The 27,038-nt window shown below is 47.2% G+C and overlaps 1 protein-coding gene across 14 annotated transcripts in view; it reads left to right on the forward strand.

Moving 5' to 3' along the window:
- The window catches only part of DLG1 (discs large MAGUK scaffold protein 1), a 289,256-nt gene that overhangs the window by 151,979 nt on the left and 110,239 nt on the right, over positions 1-27,038 (forward strand). For 9 of the 14 annotated variants that reach the window (XM_059731283.1, XM_059731285.1, XM_059731287.1 and 6 more), the window contains 2 exons: positions 13,670-13,768; positions 24,607-24,660. In XM_059731283.1, coding sequence (XP_059587266.1) covers positions 13,670-13,768; positions 24,607-24,660 — 153 coding nt within the window. The remainder of the gene's footprint in view (positions 1-13,669; positions 13,769-24,606; positions 24,661-27,038) is intronic. The other 5 variants (XM_059731291.1, XM_059731292.1, XM_059731289.1 and 2 more) reach the window with 1 other exon arrangement.

Here is a 27,038-nt window from a genome sequence, read left to right on the forward strand (position 1 = left end):
CCAACAGATGCATTGGCATGGCCCAGTCAAAATCCCTAGCCTTGTCTGTAACCAATACCCCGTGCCTCCCAGAGAGGCTAACAAACCCATGCCTGTAGCCAGGGAAGGAGTGGGGAAGCGGGGCATGGGGGAGTTCCCTCCAAGCCCCATGCAGCAACCAGCAAAGCCTGAAAACATGGGAAATACTCATGGGCACAGCTGCACCCAGATCAGTGGTTTTCAACCCAAGGTACACAGGCCCCTGGAGGTCTAAGGAGTCCACAAAAGATGACTATGATCAGTCAAGAGTATGGGAATACCCACACTTACAATTCAGAGGGGTCTGCACCTCCATTCGAAATTTCCAGAGGGGTCCGCAAATGAAAAAAGGTTGAAAGCCACTGACCTAGATCATCCCCAGCCACTGCCTATCCAGCCTCTTCTTGACACCTCCAGTGATGGAGAGCCCGCAGCTCTCCTAGGCTGTCTGTGCCGTTGCCTCACAGTTGTAACAGTGAAGAAGTGTTTTCCTGATCTCCAATCTAAACCTGCTTTGCAACTCCAGTGGCAACTCCAATCCAGTGGTCCATTTCCTGCTTTCTGCAGATAGAGAGAAAAGTTATTCACGGTTTGCTTTGTGGGAGCCCTTTAAGTATTTGAAGACTGCTGTCATGTCCCCTCTTAAATGCCTTTCCCACAAGCTGAACGTGCCCAGCTCCTTCAACCTTTCCTTGATCAAGGGCTTGGAAAGCAAATCATTCATTTTTGTCTTCTGCCTCTGGACCCTCTCTAACTTCTCCATGTCCTTTCTACAGTGTGGAGCCCAGAACTATACAGAGTGCTCTAGATAAGGCCTGAGTAACAGTAGGTAGAGTCACTCTTCCCTGCCATGTCCTGCATCTAGTGCTTCTGTTGATGCATCCAAAACTGTGTTTGCCTTTAGTGTAGCTACAGCGCACTGCAGATTCTTACTGAGGCTGTGACGTATCAAGACACCCAGATCCTCCTCTATAGAGCCACCAACCAGCCAACTATTTCCCATTTTGTATTGGTACTTATGACTGTTCTTCCCAAGGTGCAGCACCTTGCATTTGGCCGCATTAAACTTCATCCTGTTAGCTCCAGCCCAGCTTTCCAACTTAGCTACTTGTTCTCCTCTCTGTTCAAGGCTCAGGTCCAGGACATTCTCTAATCTTTACTATAGCTGAGAGAAACAGGCCACAATGCATTGAGTGTGGCAGGGCACTTGATGTGCTGCCACTGGAAGAGGTCAGGCAGCCTGCGGAGCCACTGGCAGGTGGGGTCAGGGATAACTGTAGAGGCAGCTGACCCAGGGGGGTCATCAGGTGAGGCTAGACCTAATCAAGGGAGTGCCCTGGTTGGCGGGGAGGGCTAGGTTAGACAGGGTATAAGTCCAGGCCCTGAGAGCAGGGCTGGCAGTAACATCTGGGGAGCTGGTGGAGGAGCATCGCCCAGCAGGAAAAAGGCTGCTGCTTCTGAATGCAAGTGAGGAGAATCATCTGCTACACCTGAACATTTGGGTAGGAACCAAGGGGATGGAGGAGGTTCCTGGGGACCCGGTGTGAGGGCCCAGAGCCCTGAGAAGGGGCTGAGTGCCTGGGCCTAGTGAGAGGCTAGGCCAACCCAGAGAGAGGTGCTATGTATACAGGGGCCTAGGGAAAGGCCAGGCAAAGCGTTGGGAGAAGGGCTGAGTTGGTGAGCCTAGTGAGGAGCCAGGCAGCCCAGAGTGGGGCCAAGTGTTTGAGAGGCCTGGTGGAGGGTCGGGGTGAACCCAGTGAGTGGGGCAGAGTACTGGGGCCTTCTGAGGGGCCTGGATAAGCGCAGAAAAGGAGGGGCTGTGCAGGAAGACCCATGGAGGGTTCAGGGTGAGCCCAGAGGGAAAAAGCAATCTATGGAGGGGCTCGAGAGAGCAAACCGACAGAGGTGCGAGGGCTGGCAGCTGGAGGGCTGACCCTTAGAATCTCAACTGGCCTGTGCGGGGCCAAGGCCCAGGAGGGGCCAAAAGGGTGAAATAGGCCATGGCAGAGACTGCCAGAACCAGGAGAGCCTGGAGTCTCAACTGGCCTGACCTGGGGCCAGGGCATGGGAGAGGCCAGAGGTCTTTGTTTGGCCACAGCCAAAAGGAAGGGGCTAAGGGGTGTGCAGCCCAGGATGATGATAGCTGGTGCTAGGCCATCTGAGGAGGGATGAAGGGGCCAAGAGTGAGCTGGGGCCAGAAAGGGGGGACTTAGAGTCGAGATGGAGCCAGGGCCAGGGGGCCTGGTGGTTAGTAACCCTGGAGGGGCATAGGACATCCAAAGGGGAGTCCAGAGAGGCATGAGCATGATCAGGAAGGCCTGAAGACTGGTCCTGGGTAAGACCTGAAACTGCACCCTACTGAGGCTGGTTAGTGTGGTGGGGCTGCCTGTGGTGGGACCACTTCCATGAAATGCTTTGCATGGGCCACTCCAAGGATAGGTAAGGATGGGGTGCCGGAAAACCTCAGCTCCCACTGCCCTGTGAGTAACCCTGTGGAGGGGCGAAGCTTGCGGGGAGCACTTCTTGGAGTCTCTGACCTCTGTCCGGGAGGTATTTTAAACGTGATCAGATGTCTGGGAATTTGGTCAGCTCAGCTGTGTGGTGGGGGATGGATGCCTGCTAGTATGGGAGAAGCTGCCCAGGTGCCAGGGCTGCAGTAGGGCTGGGGAGTGGGGGGCCTTCAGGAAAATGTGGCTGCCTGGCATGTCCTCCCCAGGGTCCTGGTACCTGCTTTTTTTCTATCTATTCTTTTTGCAGCAGCATCTGATCCCCATGGGGTTTTCATAGATTCATAGATGCTAGGGTCGGAAGGGACCTCAATAGATCATCGAGTCCGACCCCCTGCATAAGCAGGAAAGAGTGCTGGGTTCAGATGACCCCAGCTAGATGCATATCCAACCTCCTCTTGAAGACCCCCAGGGTAGGGGAGAGCACCACCTCCCTTGGGAGCCCGTTCCAGACCTTGGCCACTCGAACTGTGAAGAAGTTCTTCCTAATGTCCAGTCTAAATCTGCTCTCTGCTAGCTTGTGGCCATTGTTTCTTGTAACCCCCGGGGGCGCCTTGGTGAATAAAACCTCACCAATTCCCTTCTGTGCCCCCGTGATGAACTTATAGGCAGCCACAAGGTCGCCTCTCAACCTTCTCTTGTGGAGGCTGAAGAGGTCCAGGTGCCCCAGTCTCTCACCCCAGGGTGTAGGACTGCAATTTGTGAAGGGTGCTGGGATGTACGCAGCAGCCCACTGTGGAGGGGAAAAGGTTGCAGGGGCAGGGCAGCCGGGAGATGGAGGGAGCAGGGGGCTGTGGCTTGGAAGTGAGGAAATGGGGGGGAGGGGGGGCAGGGCACTTTGGTTTGGGAATGCAGGGCATGGGGCTGCGGGTCAAGAGTGAGGGGCACTGGCAGGGCCAGCAGTCTCCAGGTCATTAGTGAGGGGGAGCAGCAGGGCTGAGGGGGCTGTGGCTTGGGGGTGAGGGGCAATGGAATGGACAGGGCCAGAGCCAGGGCATAGGCATATCACTGCCCCCCACAATTATATACCCCCCCCATGTGTGTACATGACTGGTGTCCTCTTTTTTGGAGCTGGAAACATGGTTACGCTGCACATTACATATATCTATCAATATCAAGGCGTGGCAGACGAGAGCAGGGCAGACTGCCCGTAGACGAGGGGATCCAAAAAAAATGTGCGGGGGGGTACCCTGTGACATTCAGTTAAAGTGTTGGTTCAGTTCAGTTGGCAGCCTTGATTTACTAATTGTAAAATTTCTGTGTTTGAAGAACTGGCTACCTCCTGTCTTGCTGGTTTGTGGAACAGCTTTAAGAAAATGATTCCCCTCCTAGTCTTTGTTCCTGAGTCTGCACGGGTGAAAAGAGAAGAGGAAGCTGTGTGTGCACCCGTGGAAGGGGTGCTCTCTTTCTGTCGAGGTGTCAGGAGCAAACACTTCCAATCCTCTTGTATACTCCCTATAATCTGTGCCAGCGGTGCTCACCCCCAGCCCTCAAGCCACTTTCAGCCCCTGGTGCCATGTCATCCAGCCCAAGGGTCTCCTCATGGGTCCAAAAAGTTGGCAGTGGGACCAGTGGTACTGCTAGTCTGCTGTCCAGCATCTGGACCCATGGGGAAACCCTGTGGGTCAGGTAGCTTGACCCTGCGTTTAGGGTAGTGCAGGGCCCAATCCTGGCACGCAAGGGTGATGTGGGGCCTGGTCCATCCTAGGGAGACCAGCCCCCACCCCTCATCTGGCCTGAGAGTATCATCATGAGAGTATCAGATCGGATTCCTGTCTGCAAGGACTCGCGATGACCTGGCAAATGTGTTGTTGGCACAAAGAATACTGTCTCATTCCTCGATCATCTCTTCACATCTTGAATGGAGGCCACAGGGTGGAGACAACACCGCAGTGAGTGCTCCGAACTAAACCTCTTATCCGGGGTCTCCTCATCCCCTCACATGGGGATGTGAGAGGCACAGCACGGGACAGCAGCTGTAGGACAGGTGGGGGGAGGGGCACAGCACGGGAAAGCAGCTGTAGGACAGGTGGGGGGTGAGCGGCAGAGCACGGGACAGCAGCTGTAGGACAGGTGGGGGGTGAGGGGCACAGCACGGGACAGCAGGTGTAGGACAGGTGGGGGGTGAGGGGCAGAGCATGGGACAACAGCTGTAGGACAGGTGGGGGGGTGAGGGGCACAGCACGGGACAACAGCTGTAGGACAGGTGGGGGGTGAGGGGCACAGCACGGGACAGCAGGTGTAGGACAGGTGGGGGGTGAGGGGCAGAGCATGGGACAACAGCTGTAGGACAGGTGGGGGGGTGAGGGGCACAGCACGGGACAACAGCTGTAGGACAGGTGGGGGGTGAGGGGCACAGCACGGGACAGCAGGTGTAGGACAGGTGGGGGGTGAGGGGCAGAGCATGGGACAACAGCTGTAGGACAGGTGGGGGGGTGAGGGGCACAGCAGGGGACAACAGCTGTAGGACAGGTGGGCCATGTGCGCCTGGAGAAAGCTGTGGTCAGTAATTGCTGCAGACCTCCCTGTGCCAGGGGTTGTTCAGATTGGGCATTTCCTTTGGGCTCAGAGGGAAATGAGTTTCAGGTTCTTAAAGCTAGTCAGTGAAATAGCTAACATCCACTGGCATCCTGGCGTATAGGTCATGGAAAAGACAAAATAATGAAATATATCAATATTTCAATGAAATAATTCAATAGTGCTTAGATTGAATTACATATGTAGAGAAGAAATCATATCAGCTCTCTGTTCCCCTGCTTGTTTTGGCAGTTACTGAAGCAGAATAGTTCTTCTGTCACACTGCATTTTGCTCCGTTTGACATGTATTTCATTTCCTTGCATCAGAGAGAAAATAATAGGGTTTGGGTTTTCTTTATCAAATTCATTGATGATGATAAAAATTGGGATTAGTGTTTGATGAAACCAGAAGGAGGAAGGGGGGAGGGAACAAATACCTAGTCTTTTTTTTTTTTTTTTTTAATAATGGAAATTTGTTACAGAAAGTGAAATTTAAAGGCCTTTCAGAACCAGATCTGGTTTTAAAGAGTTACAAATTGCCCAGTCAAAGTTCGAGTGATCACAAGTTGGTAATATAAAAGAATAAATCTGAGCAGTGGTGTTTTGTGTGGATGCTGTTTTGCTGTCTATTCATATGCAACATTAGATTGCTGTAATCCTGGATGCAGTTGAGCATGAAGTCATTATATTCCTGTGGTTTTCCATTGAAAAATCAGGTTGCTTTAATTAGTAAGCAAGAGCAGAAGGTCGACAGGGTGGTGTATAAGAGACCAACTGATTCAGAGCTATGAACTTCCAGGGACAGCAGCGTATTAGCATGTGATGAAGCAGGTCATTGCGTACGGAAGTTCATGCCTCTCTGAACCAGTTAGTTTTTAAGGTGCTAGCCTGCCCTGCCTTCTGCCTGATTTCAGACTAACAAGGCTAACCACCTCTGTATTAATGAGCAAAACTCTCTGTAGAGGGCTTGCAAGCTTGGACCCTTACACAAGCCATAACTTTGTCTAACCCTGTAGTGTTTCAGAATGAAAATATCTTTTTTCCTCTGTCTCAGTTTTGCATTAGTGGTATTGTACAGAGCTTACAATGCTTTTCCCTAAAAGATGAAACATGGCAGCTTCATGCTGATTACAGGACTAGCTGTCCGTTCCTATTCATCCTTAAGTATCCAAGCCATCTATCTACATCTCACTGTTTCTAAAATCATTCAGTGCTTGGAGGGGCTTCACTATTTTCAATTCATGTAGTAAAGTGCCTAACACCACAAAATGCAGTCACAACTTTTTAATGTTTTCAGATGAGAAATAAGCTTCCACATTTGCCAAAACACAGAAAAAAACCAACCATAACTGCCATCAACATAAATTACAATTCATTAGCAGATGCCCTTGGTTTTTATGAGTGATTTAAAGAGACGCTACGCTGATGTAAAATTGCCCTATCTAAAAACATGCCACTATTGCAACTGAATTCCTGTGGTTACTAAAAGTGAGAGATGAGAGTAAACTTAAGGAAATACAGATTAGGCAGAAGTACTGTAAGGTAGATGATGCTCAGTGAATAGTCAGCAAAGGCTCAATTTCTAGTTGGGAATAGGTGTCATGTGGCGTTCCCCAGTGAGACACCCTGAGTCTGGTATTATTTGATATTGTAATATAAAATTAATGCTTTGGACAATGAGGTTGAATGCACACTTAGCAAACTGGTGGATAACACCAAGTTGGGTGGAGTTGCAAAGGCTCTGGAGGGCAGGGCTAGGAACCAGAATGACCTGGATAGATTGGAGCGACGGTCCACAATCAGTGAGATGAGATTCAACAAGAATAAATGCAGAGTCCTGCAGTTAAGACCGAAAACTGCACACACAAATCCAGACTGGGCAGGGTGGGACCAGGCTGCAGTGTTACAGAGAAGGACCGGGGGTGGCTGTAGACCATAACCTGATTATGAGCCAACAGCGTGCTCTTGTTGCAAAAAAGCCCACAGCATCCTGGGTTGCACATACAGGAGTGTCACTTGCAAATGAAAGAAGTGACTCTTCTCCTCGTTCAGCACTGGCAGGCCTCCCCAGGAGTCCGGCCCCGCACTTCAAGAAGGATGTGGGCAGATTGGAACGAGTCCAGCATAGGGCAGCGAAAATTTATTAACAGCCTGGGAGACATGACTTACGAGGAAAGTCTGAAAAAATGAGAATTATTTAGGCTGGAGAGGAGAAGATTGAGCAGGGTTTAATGACAGTCTTTAAATACCGTAAGGGCAATTACAGAGAGGATGGAGATGGGTCTTTCTCTGTGGCGGTAGGGGACAGGACTAGGAGCGATGGCCACAAGCTGCAGGAGAGGAAATTTAGGTTGGAGATGAGGAGGACTTTCTGACTCGGAGGGTGGTCAAGCACTGGAACAGGCACCGGGAGAAGCTGCAATCTCCATCCCTGGAAGTTTTCATGGGCAGGTTGGACAGACACTCAGCAGGGCTGGTTTAGTCAGGGATGATCCTGCCTGGAGCAGAGGACTGAACTAGATGGCCTTGTGAGGTCCCTTCCAGGCTTGCTTTCCTATGACATCCACTAAATTTCAGACCTTTAGTAAAGTGTGAGAGGAGAAAGATCAGGATTAATTTGGAAAAAACCACTTTTTTTCTCACACTAGTGTGATATGCAGGGTGTTGAAATGCCAGTAAAATTCAGATAATACTGAAGTCATTGTCTGCTGTTCTGTAAATAGTTTTGTACATTGTGTTGTTCATTTGCAAACCTTGGTGAGAATTTCACGTGTGGTAGAAGTTTCGGGCAGGCGAACTTGTCCTAGTAAGGGTATTTTTCAACCTTTCATAGACCTTTGGAAATGTCATCCAACTTCAGCCATCTACTCAATAATCTGTGCACAGCATTGATTATTTTAGCAAAGGGACTGTCATATGTAATGCTCAGTGGTGCCCTTTAAATATAGGGCAAGATAGTACGCATGTGCATTTCTGGCTAAAACAGCATTTTGTTCTTTGTTTTGCTCTGTGCGCCACCCAGAAAATGAAAAAAATATCGTGACACTCTTCTGCAATAAACCTACATCCATTAAAAACAAAAAACTTGCTTTTCCAAAAAGGGTTGTTTGGATTGCTTATTTGATGACCACTCAGTGTCACAGCCACAAATGTTGTGCTGCGGATGGCGGCGACATGGTAAAAGCCAGGCGGGCTGATTCTACAAGTGCCAAGATGGAAACGCCTCGCAGTCTTCGTGCTCGGCCGCAACATGCTCTGCACCAGGGACAAGCAGCCAGGGTTCACGCGTCTTGTAGTCCCACAGCGTTGCCCACGTCGGCAAAACACAGAGGGAAGTTCACAAATCTGCGAGATAGTGTAAAAAAGAGTCCTACAAAAAGCACAGCCAAAGTGAAAGCTGGTAGTGGCTGGTGGTCTGATAGCTCGTGGTCTAGCTCTTCCTATGAAAAGGTATGTATTTCCAAATGCTAGACACTCTTATATGAAAAAAGTATATTCATTTTTGTAACTGAGTAGGTCTTCCGGAAGAGAAATAAGGTTACAGAATGGGTAAAAAGGGTTCAGTGCAAATTGTCAAGTGCTAGTCTGTTTATTCTTGTGCAGTTTATCCTCAGTGTTTCTTACCCGCTTCCTGTTACTGAAGGTGTCACCTGAATTTCATCTTGAGACATTGAAGAAAAAGTATTTAAAGTTCAAAGTTTTGTGCTGTTAGGGAATTCTTCAGCTGATAATTTCTCCCTCGAGTTCTGCGCCACTGGTCTCGTAATCGCACTTCGCTGTCTGCAGAGAGCTGTCTGGAGGTGGAGGAAAGACGGTGACGACTTCACTTCTCACTTGTGCAGTAGGAGTGCTGTAGTCTGCCTGGCTCTGAGCTGTATGTTTGGGGATACATTATTGTGCTCTTCTGACTTGGGGGGGGGGTTAGTCTTTAGTTCAGCTGCTACTTTACTTACAGACAAACGTAGGAAAGCTCTAGATCGTGGTTGGTATAGGAAAAGGATGATGGTTTCCTTATTATTGTGCTAAATTCTTATTTTTTTATCGGAGGACTTCTAGATTCTCATTACGTTGAGCTCAACAGTGAATGTAGTCATTATTTCCAAATCAAATAGCTGATATAGAAAGCATATCATATGTAATATTTTTTTTCCAATGGTTCATTTTTAGATAAAGCTGTTCCTGTGATTTTTACCTGAAGTATTTGTTTGTTCATCGTAATGCTCATACAAGTCATTAATGAGAATTATTTTCAGAACAGGTTTTAGTATTTAGAATCTTCAATCATTTAAAATCTGTAACAGCTTTTTATAATGCTGCTTTTATTGGGAGCTCTCCGGGGAGCATAGTCGTGCAGGACTAGCAGGGGCATCCTGCCAGCCCCGACCTTGGACAAATGCCGGGTGTTTGTGCGCCCGTTGGAAGCATGACCCGACTCTCGCGGTGCTGCTGGTTAGAAACCTTTTAACATCCAGCCTCAGTTCATAGCTATTTGTTCCTGTACCAGTATTGGCCTTCAGGCTTCAAGAGCTCTTCTCTCCACAGTTTACCTTCTTTGTGGTAGGAATCACCTCTCCTCCCAGGCCCCTGCTTTGCTGGGCTAAACAAGCCAGGCTCTTGATTTCAGCCTTTTCATTCCCCTGATCATGCTTGTAGCCCTTTCCTGCGCTGGTTCCAGTTTTAGTTCCTCTGTCTCAAATACAAATGACCGTAGCTGTATACAGCATTTTAGAGCAGTGGTTTTCAACCTTTTTTCTTTTGTGGACCCCTAAAAAAATTTTTGAATGGAGGTGCAAACCCCTTTGAATTGTGTGTGTGGGTATTCACCTATTTTTGATTAATCATAGTCCTTTCTTGTGGACCACTTAGACATAGTCTGGACCCCCCAGGGTCTGCGGACCGCAGGTTGAAAAGCACTGTTTTAAATGAAGGCTCGCCGTGGACTAGAGCAATGGCATTAACACTTCCCCGTGCCTGAGGCACCCTAGGGGTCACCCTTACCCGTGTCACAGGTGCATCGCATGGGCAGCTCACAGCCATTCTGTGACCTCTAGTTAGTGCTTTTGGCCCCTGCAATGCTGCTGTGGCAATTTTTTATATTTCATGCTGAAATTCAGCGTCTCTCAAAGGCCAAAATCGTGATGTGTTTGGAGAAACAATTCAGGCATCAGATTTTTTCAGTTTTGCGTAGCCTGAACTGAGATTACCTAAAGCCTGTCAATAAAAATAACATTTGCTGTCATAATGTAGCTAAAACATTTGAAGTAGCTGCATCAAAGAATAAGCTCCACTTCCCAATTTGTAATTACAGAAGTGAACTTTTTAAAAAAACCTTTAATACATACACAGATTAAACTTACCTTGCTTATGACTGAAACCAGAACACTGCAGTTTCTAATGCATTATTCATTTCAGATCTGTTGATGGCTCTGTGTAACGTATGAATTGCATTGGGCTGCTGCTTGTAAAAGGAACGTAGGCTTGGTGGTATATCTGTAAGACCTGCCTGGGTTTTACTTCCTTTCCTCTCTGCCGGTAGGCATGACAACACAGACCATTGTATTATATTCTCTGAAGTTTTCTTTAGATGATGATTTTGCCCTTCCATACGCACCCTGCAAACTCTTTACAGTGCTACCAAGGACTGAGCAAATATTGTGGGGTTGAGGGGTGTGTCAGGCAGGTGAGTGGGAGTCTCAGAAGGGCCCGTGGGGAAGACCAGGAGATGTCTGGAAGTGCAGGCCAGAGACCGGGGTGTGGGTGATGTAGGAAGACAGAGCGGACAAGGAGTCGGGGGAGAATGGGACTGATTTGATGAGATAAGCCTGGACAGAAGGGGGTGACTGGGAATCCATGGAGGCTGGAAGATGTGGAAGATGGATTGAAATGAGGAGTTGAAGGAGGATGGGACTGAACCGGCTGCGCAAGGAGAATGAGATCAGGATTGAGGTGGTAGGGGACAGGGACAGGGACAAGGATCCTGGGGAGGGGGTGGGGGGGAGGACTGGGGCTCGGGGAAGGAGCCAGCAGGGGACTGGGGCTGGCTGTGCAAAGAAACTTTTGCAGGCACTGGACGAAGAAATCCAGAGAGGCCAAATGGGTGGCAAGGGTGGGGAAAGAAGTGCAGGAGCAGGAAAGGTGTGTTGGTTGCTGGGATGGGGGTGGGAGATGCAGACTGGTTGTGCCGGGCAGGTGGCGGCAGGCTGTTGCGAGTACTCGTTGTTTAAGTCGGGCTGTCTATCCCTCGATAACTCACGTGGAGTCAGTTTGATCCCACGTGAAGAGTTTTTGGCTTCCTTTTTCAAAAATATGGGAAATAATGCATAGGTGTACACAGACCTGTTGAGAAAAAATGAACCAGAGCTTTAATTATGGAGTTTTCCAATTTGAGTGCTTGACTTCGTAGCTTAACATATTCTTTGGTTATAATATGAAGTTGGCATAAACTGTAGTTAAAGGCTTGTCTCTGCACATCCCTGCAGCTTCACTCAGTTTTGAATGGAGCGAAGTTGACCGAAGAGGCCACCAGCACCGTGCACGCGGCAGCGGTGCAGCTCCCCAGACCCGTTAGCTGTCTGCTGCTGTTGCAGAGGTGCTACATGTTAGAAAGATCACCCAGCCCTTTGAGTTTGAATGCACTGTTTGTAAACCGCTTGGGAAACACTTCCGTGCCTGTAACGTTCAGGCTAATGTAGTTTCATGGCTAAAATGCAACTTTTAAGAAATGGTAATACCTCACGTTTACAGCTGTAGGGACATACAGCCTTTTATAGAACAATTTGGAGACAGTCCCTTAAGATATTAAGTACTCGTTTGTTTTATATATTCTTTCCAATAATCGTCCTGGGTTTTCAGTAGTGCTCATTCTGAGTGAAGTGACTGTGCAGAGCAACAGTATATAATGCCATGTGCTTAAAGCAAGTAAGAGCGTGTCACCAGTGACTGAGTCTTAGCATTTCTTCTTCTGATCTTGGTTTGTAATAAAAAAAAAATTCATAATTACAAAAACTGAGAAATATTCTTAAAAGACCTTGGTAATTTTGATGTGTTCTGCTTTTGCTTTCTAAAGGATTTTTAAAAATAGTTTACAGATATTTTTCTAGTTCTTCATTGTTAAACCCCAAGTTATTGTCCGTGTGCTGGACTATCCCCAAAATGTTTTCAGGTACAATTACATCATAAGAATTTGGGTCTGCTCAGATGCAGGTCAGTAGTTTTAATGGATGCTGCCTGTAATTGTTTGTGACTGTAGTGACTGCTTGTTGGTGAGAAAATGTTTTAAAATATACAGCTTTAAATATTAACTCCACAAAATTTTAGCCCAGAGCCTGCACCTTCCCATGTCCTGTGGCTTGTGCGTTTCTCGGAGCCGCGTGACTTGGTGCCTGCGCCACATTAGTGAGGCTGATGCAGCCCCCAGGCACGACTCCCTTTTCAGTGGTACAAAAGTGTGCTGAGCCTTCTGCTTTCGTCTGGCAAACCCAGCCCAGCCCCTTGACACAGGTGGGATGACACTGCCCCGGGCAGTTGTGCCTGTGTGACTGACAGGGGTCGGAGGAACAGGGGATCGGCCGTTTCAGCTGCTCCAGGCGGGGAGGGGGAGCTGCTGCTCAGGCGGCTGCTGCGGCAGCCTTTGCACTGGACTGCGACTGCTGCCGGACCCAGGAGCAACACGGGCCACCTAAACTGCCCGCACGTCACCCCGGGGTGGACCAGGGTGGAAGCTGCAGCCCTTTCGCTGCGCCTGTGTTGCTGCAGCATCACGCAGACGTCAGAGCTCACGTAGCAGCCTGTGCCTTGATCCAGTTCGTATTGGTACCATCTATCCCTACCAGCCCTGCTCAGACTTTTAGCCCCTTGGGGCCAAACGAATGGCATAGGGCAGGTCTGCGGGCCAGATCCTGCCTTGCGCACCAGGATCCTGGTCCCCACATGCCAGGATTGGGCCGTGGGGCTCCCTGCTTTCCCTGCCCAGCCCCAGGTGCTGGAATCGGGCCCCATGCCCAGGGCCATGCTGTCTGTCTTGCAGGGATCCCCACTGGTCTGGAAAAGTGACAGCAGGGGATCAGTGCCACAACTCCCTTGCTGCCAGCCCGCAGGCTGGATGGCACGATGTCAGGGGCTGGATGTGGCCCCGGGGCGGGGGGTCGAGCACCCTGGTGTGTTCCCTGAGCGTGAAACTCGCCTGCTCCAATTGTGACGTTAGCTGGAGACACAGTAGCTGTCCAGTCTGGCAGCCGGCTCCCTTCCTTCTGCACGCTGCATGGCAGCGCTTCAGCTGCCCGTGAGCCCATTGACTTCAGTGGGCTTTTGGCTCATACCTTAAGCATGTTGTGCGCGAGCGTGCAAGGTGAGGCCAGTAAGCCTCTGGTACTCGCTGCTCTTCAGGGTGACTGCAGAGGGAATCTTCCACACTTGAGTAGCTAATGTACGATAGCAGGTTCCTGTACTTGTTTTAAGGGTATCACCTTCAATTATTAGTTGTTTTTAACCTCTCAATTCAGTTGAAAAATGCGCTGGATCAAAAATGGCTGAATTACATTTTGTTTTGATTTATGCAAAATTTTTCATGTAATTCATTTTCCTTGTTTGTATTATTTTCTTGACATTTTTCCATTGATGATTTTTAGCCAACAGAAGCTGTTCCTCCCTCTTCTCCCATTGTCCCTGTGATCCCTGTCCCGCCCGTCCCTGCTGAGACCACTGTCAGCCCATCTTCCGCACAACAGGTTTTTATTCTTTTTTTCCCATTTCTATTTAATTTATTGCTGTTCTTTTGACTAACATTTTCCATCATTGCATGCAAGTTTGCTAAAGTACCTAAATAAATAATCCACGTATACATTTATAGGAAGCATTGTGTTTTTTTTGTAACTGTAAGCATAACATTTTTAATTGTTGATACTGTGTACAGTCTTTTTAGGGGGTTGTCCCTTCTGAATCATCCTTTCCTGTACAACTAAATTGTACCTACAAAAGACAGTGTAGGTTATGGATATGCATACGCTTTTGCAAGTTCTAAGTCTTAATATTTCCAGGAATCTCTGTTCCATTACTCTTCTGTTCCCACAGGTATAGCGAAGCACCAACCATTTGCTCTGGCAAGTCTATTCCCTGCCATTGCTGTTGATACACTTCTAGCTCATTTCATACCTGTTGTAGTAACTATTGCAAAGAATGTTTTTTTCAGGTCAGTAGCCAGACCAAAAACATTTTGAAAAGAAAATGTTCGTGTTCACATGAATAGAAATGTGTTGGGCTGCTTGGTGAAATGGGGAGAATGCATACTGCACACCTGCAAATAAGGTGCCTCCTTGTTTCCAAAGGGAGCATGTAGGGGAAAAAAGATTTTTCCAGAGTCCTGTGCGTCATATCTTCCTGGAAACGGGGAGAGCCGTAGTTCAGTGCGACATCCCAGGAGACAGTCTCCATGAGGCAGCAGGAGCTCCTAGTGCGGCAGGACAGCAACAAGACCAGGCCCTCGACCCTGGCAGGGGCAGCAGCAAAACTGTCATTCTCTATTGTAAATACTTTTGATGCAAGCTCTGGTAAATAGTAAAGTGTGGTTTCCATAACGCAGACTGCATCACAACACAGCAGACTGCCTGCAGCAGCTCACTTGCCCTGAGCCGGCTCAGTCTCGGCTTTGGGCACAAGTGACGGTACTCAACCAGGAGCAGCTGCGAGAGCTACCGCTGACTTGCCGGGGCCAGAAAGACCAGCAGCCATGTAGACAGCCGCTACAGCCAGCGAATAAAAACAACTTCCCTGCTTAAGACACACACCCCAGGGTCATAGGGCTGACTGCAGGGTGCATGATATGCAGTTAAAGGTAGTAATATTACAGGTCATTTTCAGAAATTCTGTTCAACCTGGAACTAAACACCATGATTAGGTTTGACGTTGGTTAGCCTTTTTTTAACCTTTTTCTTTCATTCAAAAAAATCATCATTGAAACATTCTGGTTTTGAAATGAAAAATTGAAACATTACATTTAGAAAATGGTGAAATGAAATATTTCACAGCTGTTTACTATTCCCATTATTCTTTGGCAGATCTTAGACTATAGAAAAGTCAGGCTGGAAGGGGGTCATCTAGTTCAACCCCAGGCATGAGGCAGGATCATCTCTATCCAAACCACCCTATCCAAATCCATAATATAAACTCTTTGTAAAACTACTGCCAACCCTAACACAGCACAAGATGCAGCATCTGAACCCACCACACGTAAAGCCTGGGAATCATGGCAGCCAGTGTCCTGCTTCTATAAAAGGTTTTTAATAGACACTCAGGAGATCCCAGGTAGAGGTTTTGCCTCTCCCCCGCCGCCCCACTTCACAGTCCATACCATCCTGACCATGGGGTAGAACTCCTTCCTGACGCCAGAGAAGGCATCAGTCCAGCCCTGAGCAGAGCTTTAAGACCCTCTAGCCAGGAACCTCCCGGTTTAAATCCCAGCAGAAGCACTGGCACAGCCCAGCCCCAGCCCCAGCCCCAGCCTAGGCTGCAGCCAACCCCAGGTGCCTCTGGAGGAGGCTTAAAAACTACATCTGTGGAAGTGAGGGGAGAGGGGGAAGGGGAAGGAGGGCAACCAGCAAAGCCCAGAAGCATGGGAAATACTCATAGTAGAGCACAGGCATGGCATCCCCGACCAGCGGCTCTCCAACCTCCACTTGAACACCTCCAGTGACGGAGGGCCCGCAGCTCCCCCTACAGAAGGACAGGGCATGTAAATGTAATTACAGGAAAACATCTGTGTACTTATTGATGGTGTTATTTTATCTGCTCTAAAATCAGCATTGGGGTTTTGGCAGCAAGAAGGAAGAGGATGCCTTAATGTACTTATTGTATGAACTCATAAGTTGTACCTTTGAGAAACACAAGCTGTTAAGAAGCAAAAGACAGAATGGGACACATGTCATCATAGCAACAGTAATGATGACTACGTTACTAATCTTATTCTTCTGTTTAATGCAGACAAGAATGGCAAAGTGCTAAGGACAGTGCTGAAAATAATGAAAGATCAAAGCCAGGGTCTAATCCATACCACTGCAGCTTTCTGAAACAAGGCACTGGACATAATGCAGCGATGGTAACACTTTGAGCAGGGCAATTTTATTCCAGCAAATACAAATCTATCAAAAAGATACAATTTAAGACTGCCTGAAACCAGAGCAGGGGAACTGGACCCGATGACTCACGAGGTCCCTTGCAGCCCTAAACTGCTGTGCATCTGTGAACTGCAAATGCAGGTCTAATGCCGTTGAACACCTGGAAGCTGCAGCCTGTGTAAAGAACCACAACCCGACTGGTATCGCAGAGACGTGGTGAGGCAGCTCTTATAACTAGAACATCAGCACTGACGGTTTCACTCTGTTTCGGAAGAACATGGTTGGGAGAAAAGATGGGGGTCTCACCCAGATGTCACGCAAGCATACACTTGTTCTCTGGTTGAGGAGGAAGGTGATAGCAGAACAGAATGCACCTGGGTGAAGATGAAAGGTGAAAGATGCAGAACCAGCATGGGCAGAGATTTATTACAGGCCAACAAATCAGGAAGAGGAGGTGGATGAGGTGTTCTTCAAGGAAGTCCCAAATCTATCCAAAAGCTAGGAGGTGATACTCATGGGAGACTTCAGTTTTCTGGACAACTGCTGGAAAAACAGTGCAGGCAGACACAAAATCTTGAGCTGGTTCCCAACTTGTGTGAAGCACCACTTTCTGTTCCTGAAGGTTGAGGATACAACTAGGGGATCATCTATCTTGGATCTTGTCCTGACCAACAGGGAAGAACTGGTGGAGGATGTGAAGGTGATGGGCAGCTTGGGAGGAAGCGGTCACGGTACGCTAGGATTCCAGATTCTGTGGCGGGGAAAGCACGAGAGCAGTAAAACTAGGTGCCAGATTTCAAACAGGCAGATTTCACCTGACTCCAGGAGTTAACAGGCATGGTGCCATGGGAACACTGACCGAAGAATAAAGGTGCCCAGGAGGCCTGGGACCTTAAGGGGCACAGTATTGGAAGCCCAACAAGAAACTGTTCTGACACGATGGAAGCACATGAAGAACGGCAAGAGACCAGCGTGGCAGCACAAGGTGCCTCGGATGCAAAAGGAAAGCATAGAGGCAATGGAAAGAGGGACAGGTCACCAAGGACACGTTCCAGGAAACAGCAAGAACCTGCAGGGACAACATCAGGAAGGCAAAGACAGAGTGTGCTGCATCTGGCAACGGAGGTTGAAGACAAGAGGGTTTCAAGTATGCTGGCCAGAAAAGGAGCACAGAAGCTGGGGGTCCTCCATTAACTAGCCAGGGAGAACTCTTAACAAAAGGTGCAAACAAGGCAGAGCCACTCAACAGCCACTTTGCTTCAGTCTTCTCAAAAAAATTAAGCCGCAGCCAGACACCTAATAAGGATTATTTGGCTAAGGAAGGGAGCAAGCTGAGGGATGAGACCACGTCAGAGGCAGTCAAGAGACCTGTTGATGGGTCTGAATGAATTCAAATCACCAGGGCAGGGTGGGCTTCATCCCAGGGTCCCAAAGAAACTGGTAAAGGAGATCTCTGAACCCTTGGCAATCAGTCATGGGAGATGGGTCAAGTACCAGGGGACTGGAAAAGGGTCAGTGCAGTGCCCCTCTTTAAAAAAATGCAAAAAAGAGGATCTGAGAAATGACAAAACAGATACCCTCACTTCAATACCTGGGGTGAGGTTGCTGGAGCATATCCTGAGCAAGGACACTTGCAAGCACGTGGAGGGAAAAAAGGCTGATAAGCAGTCAACATTACTGTTGGCAGGACAAATTATGCTGAGGGGAAATCAGCACGGGTTCATGGCAGGCAGATCACACCTGACCAATCTAGTCTCTTTTTATGACCAGGTTACGAAACTCCTGAACACAGGAGGAGGGGTAGATGTCGTATACTTAAACTTCAGGAAGGCCTTCAATACGGTATCCCACCCCATACTGGTGAACAAGCTAAGAGGCTGTGATGTGGATGACTGCACAGTCTGGTGGGTGGCAAATTGGCTGGAGGGTCGCACCCAGAGAGTCGTGGTGGATGGGTCGGCTTCGACCTGGAAGGGTGTGGGCAGTGGGGTCCCGCAGGGCTCGGTCCTGGGACCGATACTCTTTAATGTCTTCATCAGTGATTTGGACGAGGGAGTGAAGTGTACTCTGTCCAAGCTTGCGGATGACACAGAACTGTGGGGAGAAGTGGACACGCCGGAGGGCAGGGAACAGCTGCAGGCAGACCTGGACAGGTTGGACAAGTGGGCAGAAAACAACAGGATGCAGTTCAACAAGGAGAAATGCAAAGTGCTGCACCTCGGGAGGAGAAATGTCCAGCACACCTACAGCCTAGGGAATGACCTGCTGGGTGGCACAGAGGTGGAAAGGGATCTCGGGAGTCCTAGTGGACTCCAAGATGAACATGAGCCGGCAGTGTGACGAAGCCATCAGAAAAGCCAATGGCACTTTATCGTGCATCAGCAGATGCATGACGAATAGGTCCAGGGAGGTGATACTTCCCCTCTATCGGGCGTTGGTCAGACCGCAGTTGGAGTACTGCGTGCAATTCTGGGCGCCACACTTCAAGAAGGATGCGGATACCCTGGAGAGGGTCCAGAGAAGGGCCACTCCTATGGTCAAGGGCCTGCAGACCAAGCCCTACGAGGAGAGACTAGAGAACCTGGACCTTTTCAGCCTCCGCAAGAGACGGTTGAGAGGCGACCTTGTGGCTGCCTATAAGTTCATCACGGGGGCACAGAAGGGAATTGGTGAGGATTTATTCACCAAGGCGCCCCCGGGGGTTACAAGAAACAATGGCCACAAGTTAGCAGAGAGCAGATTTAGATTGGACATTAGGAAGAACTTCTTCACAGTTCGAGTGGCCAAGGTCTGGAACGGGCTCCCAAGGGAGGTGGTGCTCTCCCCTACCCTGGGGGTCTTCAAGAGGAGGTTAGACGAGTATCTAGCTGGGGTCATCTAGACCCAGCACTCTTTCCTGCCTATGCAGGGGGTCGGACTCGATGATCTCTTGAGGTCCCTTCCGACCCGAACATCTATGAATCTATGAACATGGACTTACTAAGAACAATTGCATGTAGTCACACTAACGGCGCATTCAGTTTTGTATGCACCAACAGAAGCATTAGGTGCAAGATGGGAGGTGACAGTGCCTCTCTATTCCACATCAGTTAGGACTCATCTGCAGTAATGTGTCCAGTTTTCACCTCCACTTTTTAAAAAGGACATGGAGAAGTTAGAGGGTCCGGAGGCAGGTAACAGAGATGATGAAGGGCTTGGAAGGCAAGTCGCACGAAGAGAGGCTGAAGGAGCTGGGCATGCTCAGCTTGCAGAAAAGGTTTGAGAGGACCTTGATAGTAATCTGCAAATACTTAAAGGGCTGCCATAAAGAAGAGGGAGAACACCTTTTCTCTCTTGCTATCGAGAGCAGGAAACGGACCATTGGCTTGAAGTTGCCACTGGAGTTGCAAAGCGGGTTTAGACTGGAGATCAGGAAAAAACTTCTTCAGTGTTAGAACAGCGAGGCAGTGGCACAGACGCCCAAAAGGAAGTACTAAATGGTGGCACAGTAACACCAGTGCTGTAGGGGCACGTGTAGATGCACCCTGTATCTCCTGGTTTTTCTTATCTGTGATTTCCTGACTTGCTAAAAAGAAAATAAAGAAAAGTGCTGATTCTTCTACTTACAGCAAAACAACTGTAAGAAGCAAAGGTTACCTAACACACGCTTCCTGTGACTGTTCACATTTTTAATGGTACTGGATAACAAGCAAAATAAACATTGCATGAACACACACTGGAGAGAGAAGTGTATTCAAAATGTAAGGTACCTTCCTATGGAAATTATGAACTGTCCATCACTGGAGGGGTTCAAGAAGAGGTTGGACAGCCACTGGTCGGGGGTGATTGAGGTGCAGCGATGCCTGTGTTCTGCGATGGGGATTTCCCAGGCTGCTGGGCTTTGCTGGTTGCTGCATGGGGCCGGGAGGCAGTTTCTCACTCCATGCTGTTCCATGTGTCAGGGATGTTTTAAGCCTTCCTCAGAAGCTTTGGGTGTTGGCTGCAGCCAAGATTGGGGATCTTGTGCCAGTGCTCTTGCTGGGACTTAAAGGTGGAGGTTCCTAGCTAGACGGTCTTGGCTCTCCACTCCGGGGTTAACCAGTTGTCATACTTGGGGTCAGGAAGGAAATTTCCCCCATGGTCAAATTGGCTTTTGGTGGGGGTTTTGCCTTCCTCTGTAGCGGGGGGCATGGCCCTCTTCCTCAGGTCTCTTGAGTGTCTATTAACAGCTTCTGCAGAAACAGGATGTTGGCTGCCATGGTCCCCCGGCTTTACCTGTGGCGGGCTGGGGTGTGATGTCTTGTGTTATGTCAGGGTTGGCTGTATAGTTTTGCTAAGAGGTTAGACAGTGGATTGTATGGGCTGGTTTGGCTAGAGACGCTCCTGCCTCAGGCAAGGGGTTGTATGAGATGGCCTTAGGAGGTCGCTTCCAGTTCTCTGTCTTTATGATTCTGCACCCAGATAGTTGGAGGTTGGAAACACAATGGCAAAGGCTAATTTAATATTACACTGTACTTTGCCATACTAATGTTTATGTACAAAAAGCTGTTAAAATGATAACGGTACTCAGGCCCCTGAGGATGCAAGTAGGAATCCAGTAGGATTTGCAGAAACGTGATGCGTAGATGTGCTTAACTCGCTTTGGGAGTCCTTGTCTGTCAGTCGCTTGGGTGCAATTTTAGGACCAAGAAGCTTTTTTGGGTGGCAGGGACCTTGCTCTTTTGTTTGCTCTGCTGCAGGGGTCCTGGTTCACGTATTCTGGCTAACTGGTGTGTCTCAGGTTGTCAGTTCCCTACCACTGCTTGAGGCTGGGGCATTGGGGCACTATGATCTCTCCTTTTCTCTGGCTGTAGCGCACATTTTAGTGTCACAGTGACTGAAGTACTACAGCTAACATAGGGCTATTCAAAGGAAACCTAATGGCATATGATGTACAAATGGTCAGACTGGATAATTGAATGGTCCCTTCTGACCTGTGGTGAAGATGGAATAAATCTGGCAAAAAAATATTGCAACCCAAGACTGACTGCAGCTGTTTTCCCTTTACCTGCTTTGTATATAAAATTCACTCACAATTTTTAATCAGTTGCTTTGTCTTCTTAGTGACCGGTGTTGGCACAAACACGGCCTGCTTTATAGTCTGTCTTGCACATAAAATAAGGAATGGTTTCAAAATATAAACTAGTAGCTTCTGTGACATAAGCTGTACAGGGAGTTACAATTCTCCTTCTGGAATCATGTCCACATGGGGAGGCGTATCTTTTGATCTAAAGCAACGTGATTACACCACACTAGTTCTGTTGGTCAGTTTGTAGACAAACCCCACAACTTTTGTTTCAATTTGATTATTGCTGCTTCACTGGTTAAATGGCAGCAACTGATCTATTACCTCCAAATTAATGTACAGACCTGCGAAAATGTCTTCCGTTGCTAGTTTGTAACTGTGTACGTTTCAGTATCTCCAGTCCAACGTGCTGTCCCAGGTGCTGGATGAAACGTAAAGAACAAATAGCTGAACTTTAGGGATGAATGGAGGTCCTTTATTTCCCAATATTCTAATATTATGAAAGTCTTAGTCTGTCTATCTGTCCGTAACTCTTTATTCGCACTCCAGTTGGTTATCTCGGCAGCCAATCACAATGCTTACTGAAACAACCAATCAGAGTGCTCTGGACAGATGAGCACCGCCATGACGGTGGGGACTGCTTCTTGTAGATTAGATAGAAAATAATTTTCTAAGCATTCATATTTTAATGCATTCTTTTTATTCTAAAGCCTAATATATAACTTATCTTTCTTTCTAAAATAAATCCAGGTGTATTCTTCATAAATACTTGTAGATAGTAAGCTATTTCAGAGGTGGAGCCAAAAGCTCTTTTAATCTGTTACCTAACAATTTTTTATGCAAGTGCTTACTTCTTAATTGCAAACTGTCTTAAAATAAGATATAATTGGAAAAAAAAATTGGGTCTGGAAACATCAGTTAATTTGAAAAATGTCTCTGTTTATGTAGAGACATTTATCCTCTACTTTCTCTGAATAGTTTTTTTCATTGTGCAGTTGCTAACACCTGGCTTTACATGTTGCTTCAGGCTTGGGCATGCGTGTCTAGGGACAACTGCTGAATGGTAGATTCTGGTGACTTGTAATTTGCTGCTCTATAGTACTTGCTTGAATTTCTTTGCTGTCTTCTTGAAGGAAGGAAAAATATTTCGTTCTTGTTTTGTTTTTGGTTGTGTTTTTTTCAATTTACCAGCCTCAGTCAGTCCGGTCTGATCTTTGGAAAAGTCTCAGTGTATACAACACTGCTAACCCATGTCTGGTAGCAGAATTTTATTCTTACTGTTTATTAGGCCTATTATACGAAGTGGCAAGTATTCACTTTGGATTTGGATTTGGCTGATTCGGAGGACAGTGATTTGATTCAGAGATTCAAATCACTGTCCTGATTTGATACGGCTGAATCAGATCTGAAAGATTTGGCGCCGCTTCAGAGATTCAGCCTCAGACTGATACAGCTGCCTCCAGCTGGTAAGTCTGTTGGGGTTGGCAGAGGGAGGGATTGGGGCTGGGACGAGCTGCCCAGCCAGGGCGGGGGGCATAGGACTCGGGGGTGCGGGATGCAGGCGCAGCAGTGCTAGGAGTGGAGGCTCTGCCCTCCTGCCACTTGCCCAGCCGGGGCGGGGTGCAGGCACAGCTCACCCCAGGCGGAAGGGGGCAAGCAGGAGCAGGGCATAGCCCCCACTCCTAGCGCTGCCATGCCTGCATCCCGCGCCACCCTGCCCCCCTCCCCGAGTCCTGCATCTTCTGCCCGGGCTGGGCAGGTTGTCCCAGCCCCAGGCTCTGCCTCCCAACCCCAACCCCAACAGACTTACCAGCTGGAGGCAGCTGTGTCGGCTGCCTGCTTAGTCTATGGCCAAATTGCCAGATCTTTTCTGAATCTTCTTCCTAATCGATTCAGATGCTTCAAATAGATTCGGAGCTGTTAATTGATCCCCTGATTCAGTTCACAGATTTGGTCCCTGAATCGGGCCAAATCTCCTCCGAATCGAATCTGCTACTGAAGCTTCACACAGCCTTACTGTTTCTTATGGGGATTTCACGCCTGAAGAATCTGGTGCTGGCCATTTTCTGTGACAGCGCCAGACTTCAGTTGAGCACTGGTCTCATTTGGTGTGGCAGTGCCTATGAAGTACCGTGTGATGTTTGTCAGGATTGCTCTGATGCTTGGGTCTCTGGTTCATTTAATATGATAAATAGCATATACACGTGGATTAAAAGCAAATCTACAAAAAGAGCTTATGGGGTTTTTAAACCACTAATTTTAGAGGCAGGGTTTTAAAGCAAGTCTTGTGTTAGCATACAGAGGAGGATATGCAAAACTTGAATGGACTGATAATCTTCACATCCTCATAGGACTGCATAATTCATTTACTTTGTGATCTTTTATTACAGTCCTTTAACTTCTGGCCATTAAAATTATAATAATAAAAATATTGTCTTCTCATAAAGATAGTACTTTATAGTCAATCATGTAGTTAAATAGATGCTCTAAAGTAAGAGGCCTGTGTTTAATGGTATGCTGCCAATCTGCAGATCTAAAAGTATGCCAACTGTATTTTGAATTGTCTGCAAATCCATGAAGGTCTTCACAATAGGTTAATGGATACTAAAAATCATGGACTAAATATAAACATTGAATTTATGACACATTATAACCTACCTAACATCTAACTCCCCAGGTACACACCAACTGCAAGAGGCTTCCTTAGCCTGACGAAGGGTATTTATACCCAAAAGCTTGCAAAGAAGAGTTTGTCCAACTGTTTGAGTTGGTCTAATGAAAGATATCAGATTTACCCAAAGACCTTTGTCTTCACAATAGGTGATATTCATAGAAGCGTTATCCATGGGTGTGGAAGAGCTAATTTGATGTTTGCATATTTTATCCCTGCTGATTCCATTTTCTGCAGAAGCTGCCAGTTTACTGCAGGATGTTTTAGGTCAAAGTGAACAGCCATGGCTCCATCTAATAGGCACCCACTGAGCATGACACCTAGGGTTTGGGTTGGTAAGCTACCGTGTGAATGTTACGTCTTACACAGTTCAACTATGGAAATTGTCTGTTTGTTTAACTGACATAGTGATTGGATTTGATGTTATTTTACCTTTAAGGAATGCTGAATAATTCAAATAACCAGATTAGCTTGTTTGATTTAAAGCGTGTGGTAGCTTTTTTAGGAGTTTGTAGGAAGGTAGCACTTTGTTCTGGTCAGACGGATGGAAGGAAATGAAATAAGGTGCTGTTTTTTGAAGAAGGTGAAAAGTTGAGCTTCTCATCCTTGACTGTGCCTTTTAACAACTCCGGGGCTTGGTGCAAATCATATGGAAGTTAAGAATTAAACTAATTGTCCTTTTGTACTGCCTTCTCTGAGTCATATTTTCACAACATATATTTTTAAATTCTTCCTTTAAAGGCAAATCCCCCTCCAGTACTGGTGAATACAGATGCTTTGGAGACTCCAGCATATGTAAGTTTACATTTGCTTTCAACTCTCATGTCTCTGTACAGCAAAATATTTAATGCATGATTGATTATCTTTAGTTCTGTCATTACAATGAGCAGGCATGTATCATGACTCCAGGATAGCATTTGCTTTGTAGCTTGCAGAACATGAGCTGCCATCCTCCTCAGTCTCATATGTTACAAAATCCAGTTAACTTAAATTTCTCTTGATTGTTCAGAGGCAATAGAATACTAGTTGTATAGCTCAAATAGCATTTGCTGTCTGAGCATTGGTATTGGTGTTCTCTTCCACAAGACGAAACAGAGTCATTAGGCCGTTTTGCCTCGTGTCATGTGACTCTCTTATAGTGAGTGGTAAGCTTTTTTCTTTTTCTTTTTTCCTTTCAATCCTTAGATAGCAGTTATGCAATGTGTTTCATCAAGTAAATAAAATAGCTCTCAAACTGAAGATTCGAGCCCAGTTCTCATGCCTGGCAATGGAAAACAGATCTTCTTGAATGCTGAATTGTTTCTAACCTGTTTCTTTAATAAGTGTACTTCCAGATGCTGCTAATTTTTAAATAGAAATGCTTTCTTAGAGTAGCATACCAATGCCAGATTTTATATAACTATCTTTGTATTTCAGAAAGTAGTGCTTGTACTGATGTGTTCAGTGCTGGAAGGTGTGCGTCAGCATGATGTTAGCCCTGCCAAGCGCTTGAAATTAGTAACTAGTACAAAGGATTGGAAATGAGGCTGAACTAAAGTGCATCTTTACTAAGGCAGGGAGTTCAAATCTGCTTCTGTATGTAAGGCTGAGTTAAATTTTGCATTTAAAGCTGGGACTTAATCATTTTGTTTTTGAAGAATACAGCAAATGTCTTTCAAATGATATTGATTACTCCTTTTGAATACAGAATGGGTTAGCAGAAAATGTACAAGTAAATTCATTAGTTTGAGTTGTAGTCGGTTAAAAATGGGTCTTTGAAGAAATGTAGCTGTTACTGCTATACTTTTTTTTCTCTTAATTGTTTTTAATATGAAAAAGCTTTGAAATTCCCATACAGTTAGCTCACTTAAATTTTGTATGCAGCCCACTCTTGAGGACTTGTTTTTAAGTTTGCTGGCATTTTTGGCATTATGCTTTGCAGCCAAAAGCTGGTCTATCATCAGAGATGCTGAAAAATTTTCTTTTACAGAATCCTTCACAAAGGAACTGCTGTATTTTCAATTGGAGATTCTCTCTTATTGCTTTCCACGGGACTGAAACTACAGCAATCCCTAGCAAAGGTGCCCCCCATTAAAATGTTTGCTTCCTCCTGCGGCTTGCAAAAGGGTGAAGCCAAGCTACTTTCAGCTAAGATGGTGCCCTACACTGCCCTGGGTGGGGTAGCAATCAGAGCATAAGGTGAATCTGGCCCTAATAGTAAAGCAAAAAGAACTTAAATACTTCATATTTCAGATCATCAGAGGTAGCACTTTAACATTTGCTTTGGTTGTCCTAAGTTCATTTATGACATTTGTAATAATTGTATATGTCAAAGAAACGTATAGATTCAAGTCACTAACTGGTAACCTGAGTGTAATCCATGCGTGCTGCTTCTGACTCTTCTGTATCAGGTTGGATCATGGACATGGGCATGGCCACGTCTAAGTCGCGTTGGTGCTGACCTTGGCCAGGCTTTTCTTAGCTAGCTGTCTGCCTCCACTCTGCAGCTCTCTCCTTTCATCTCCACCTTTGTCTTTGGTCTGGAGCAGCCTGTCTGCTTCCATTTGAACTGTTACTGTGTGGTTGGAGAACCGGTCTGGCTTAAGTCTAGTGCTTGGCATGTTCATTGTTCAACTCCCATTCCATACCCAGTGAGGAAGCAAGATTTGGAGCTACCGTTACACTGTTAGTTGAGTCAAGTCTAGAGAAAATTGTGAAAACCGCAGAGACTCTGTAAAGAGAGTTTGGACAGACTGAGACGCCATTACCTTTGCAAGGAGATGCAAGAGTAGGAGAGAATGGAATTCAGAAAGTAGACTAACTTCTCTTCTTCCCGTTTTGCAACAGAAGGGCAAGGGGGCATTCGTGGAAATAGAGCAGTAGCGAATTCCGAATCGGAGAAAGAAAATCCTGTTCACGCAAGGAGCATTTACACTGGGCCTCTGCCACAGGGAGACATTGAGACAAGAACTTACCAAGATTCAGAAAGGCCGCCCTTCCCACCGCCAGCACTTTGCATTGATGCTTGGCATGCCGTGCGACTTCAGCCTCCTGGTGCCGATTCCTTGTTGGGCACCTGCATCTCCCTCACGGGGCAGTCACGGGCTCTGCCTGTTCTGTTCCTCCTGCTCCTAGTGAGCAGGTCCCTTCCAACCTTACTTCAGCGGCAGTTGTGGATTTCAGGAGGCAGTAAG

This window comes from Alligator mississippiensis, chromosome 7 (assembly GCF_030867095.1).
Source record: "Alligator mississippiensis isolate rAllMis1 chromosome 7, rAllMis1, whole genome shotgun sequence".
Lineage (NCBI taxonomy): Eukaryota > Metazoa > Chordata > Crocodylia > Alligatoridae > Alligator > Alligator mississippiensis.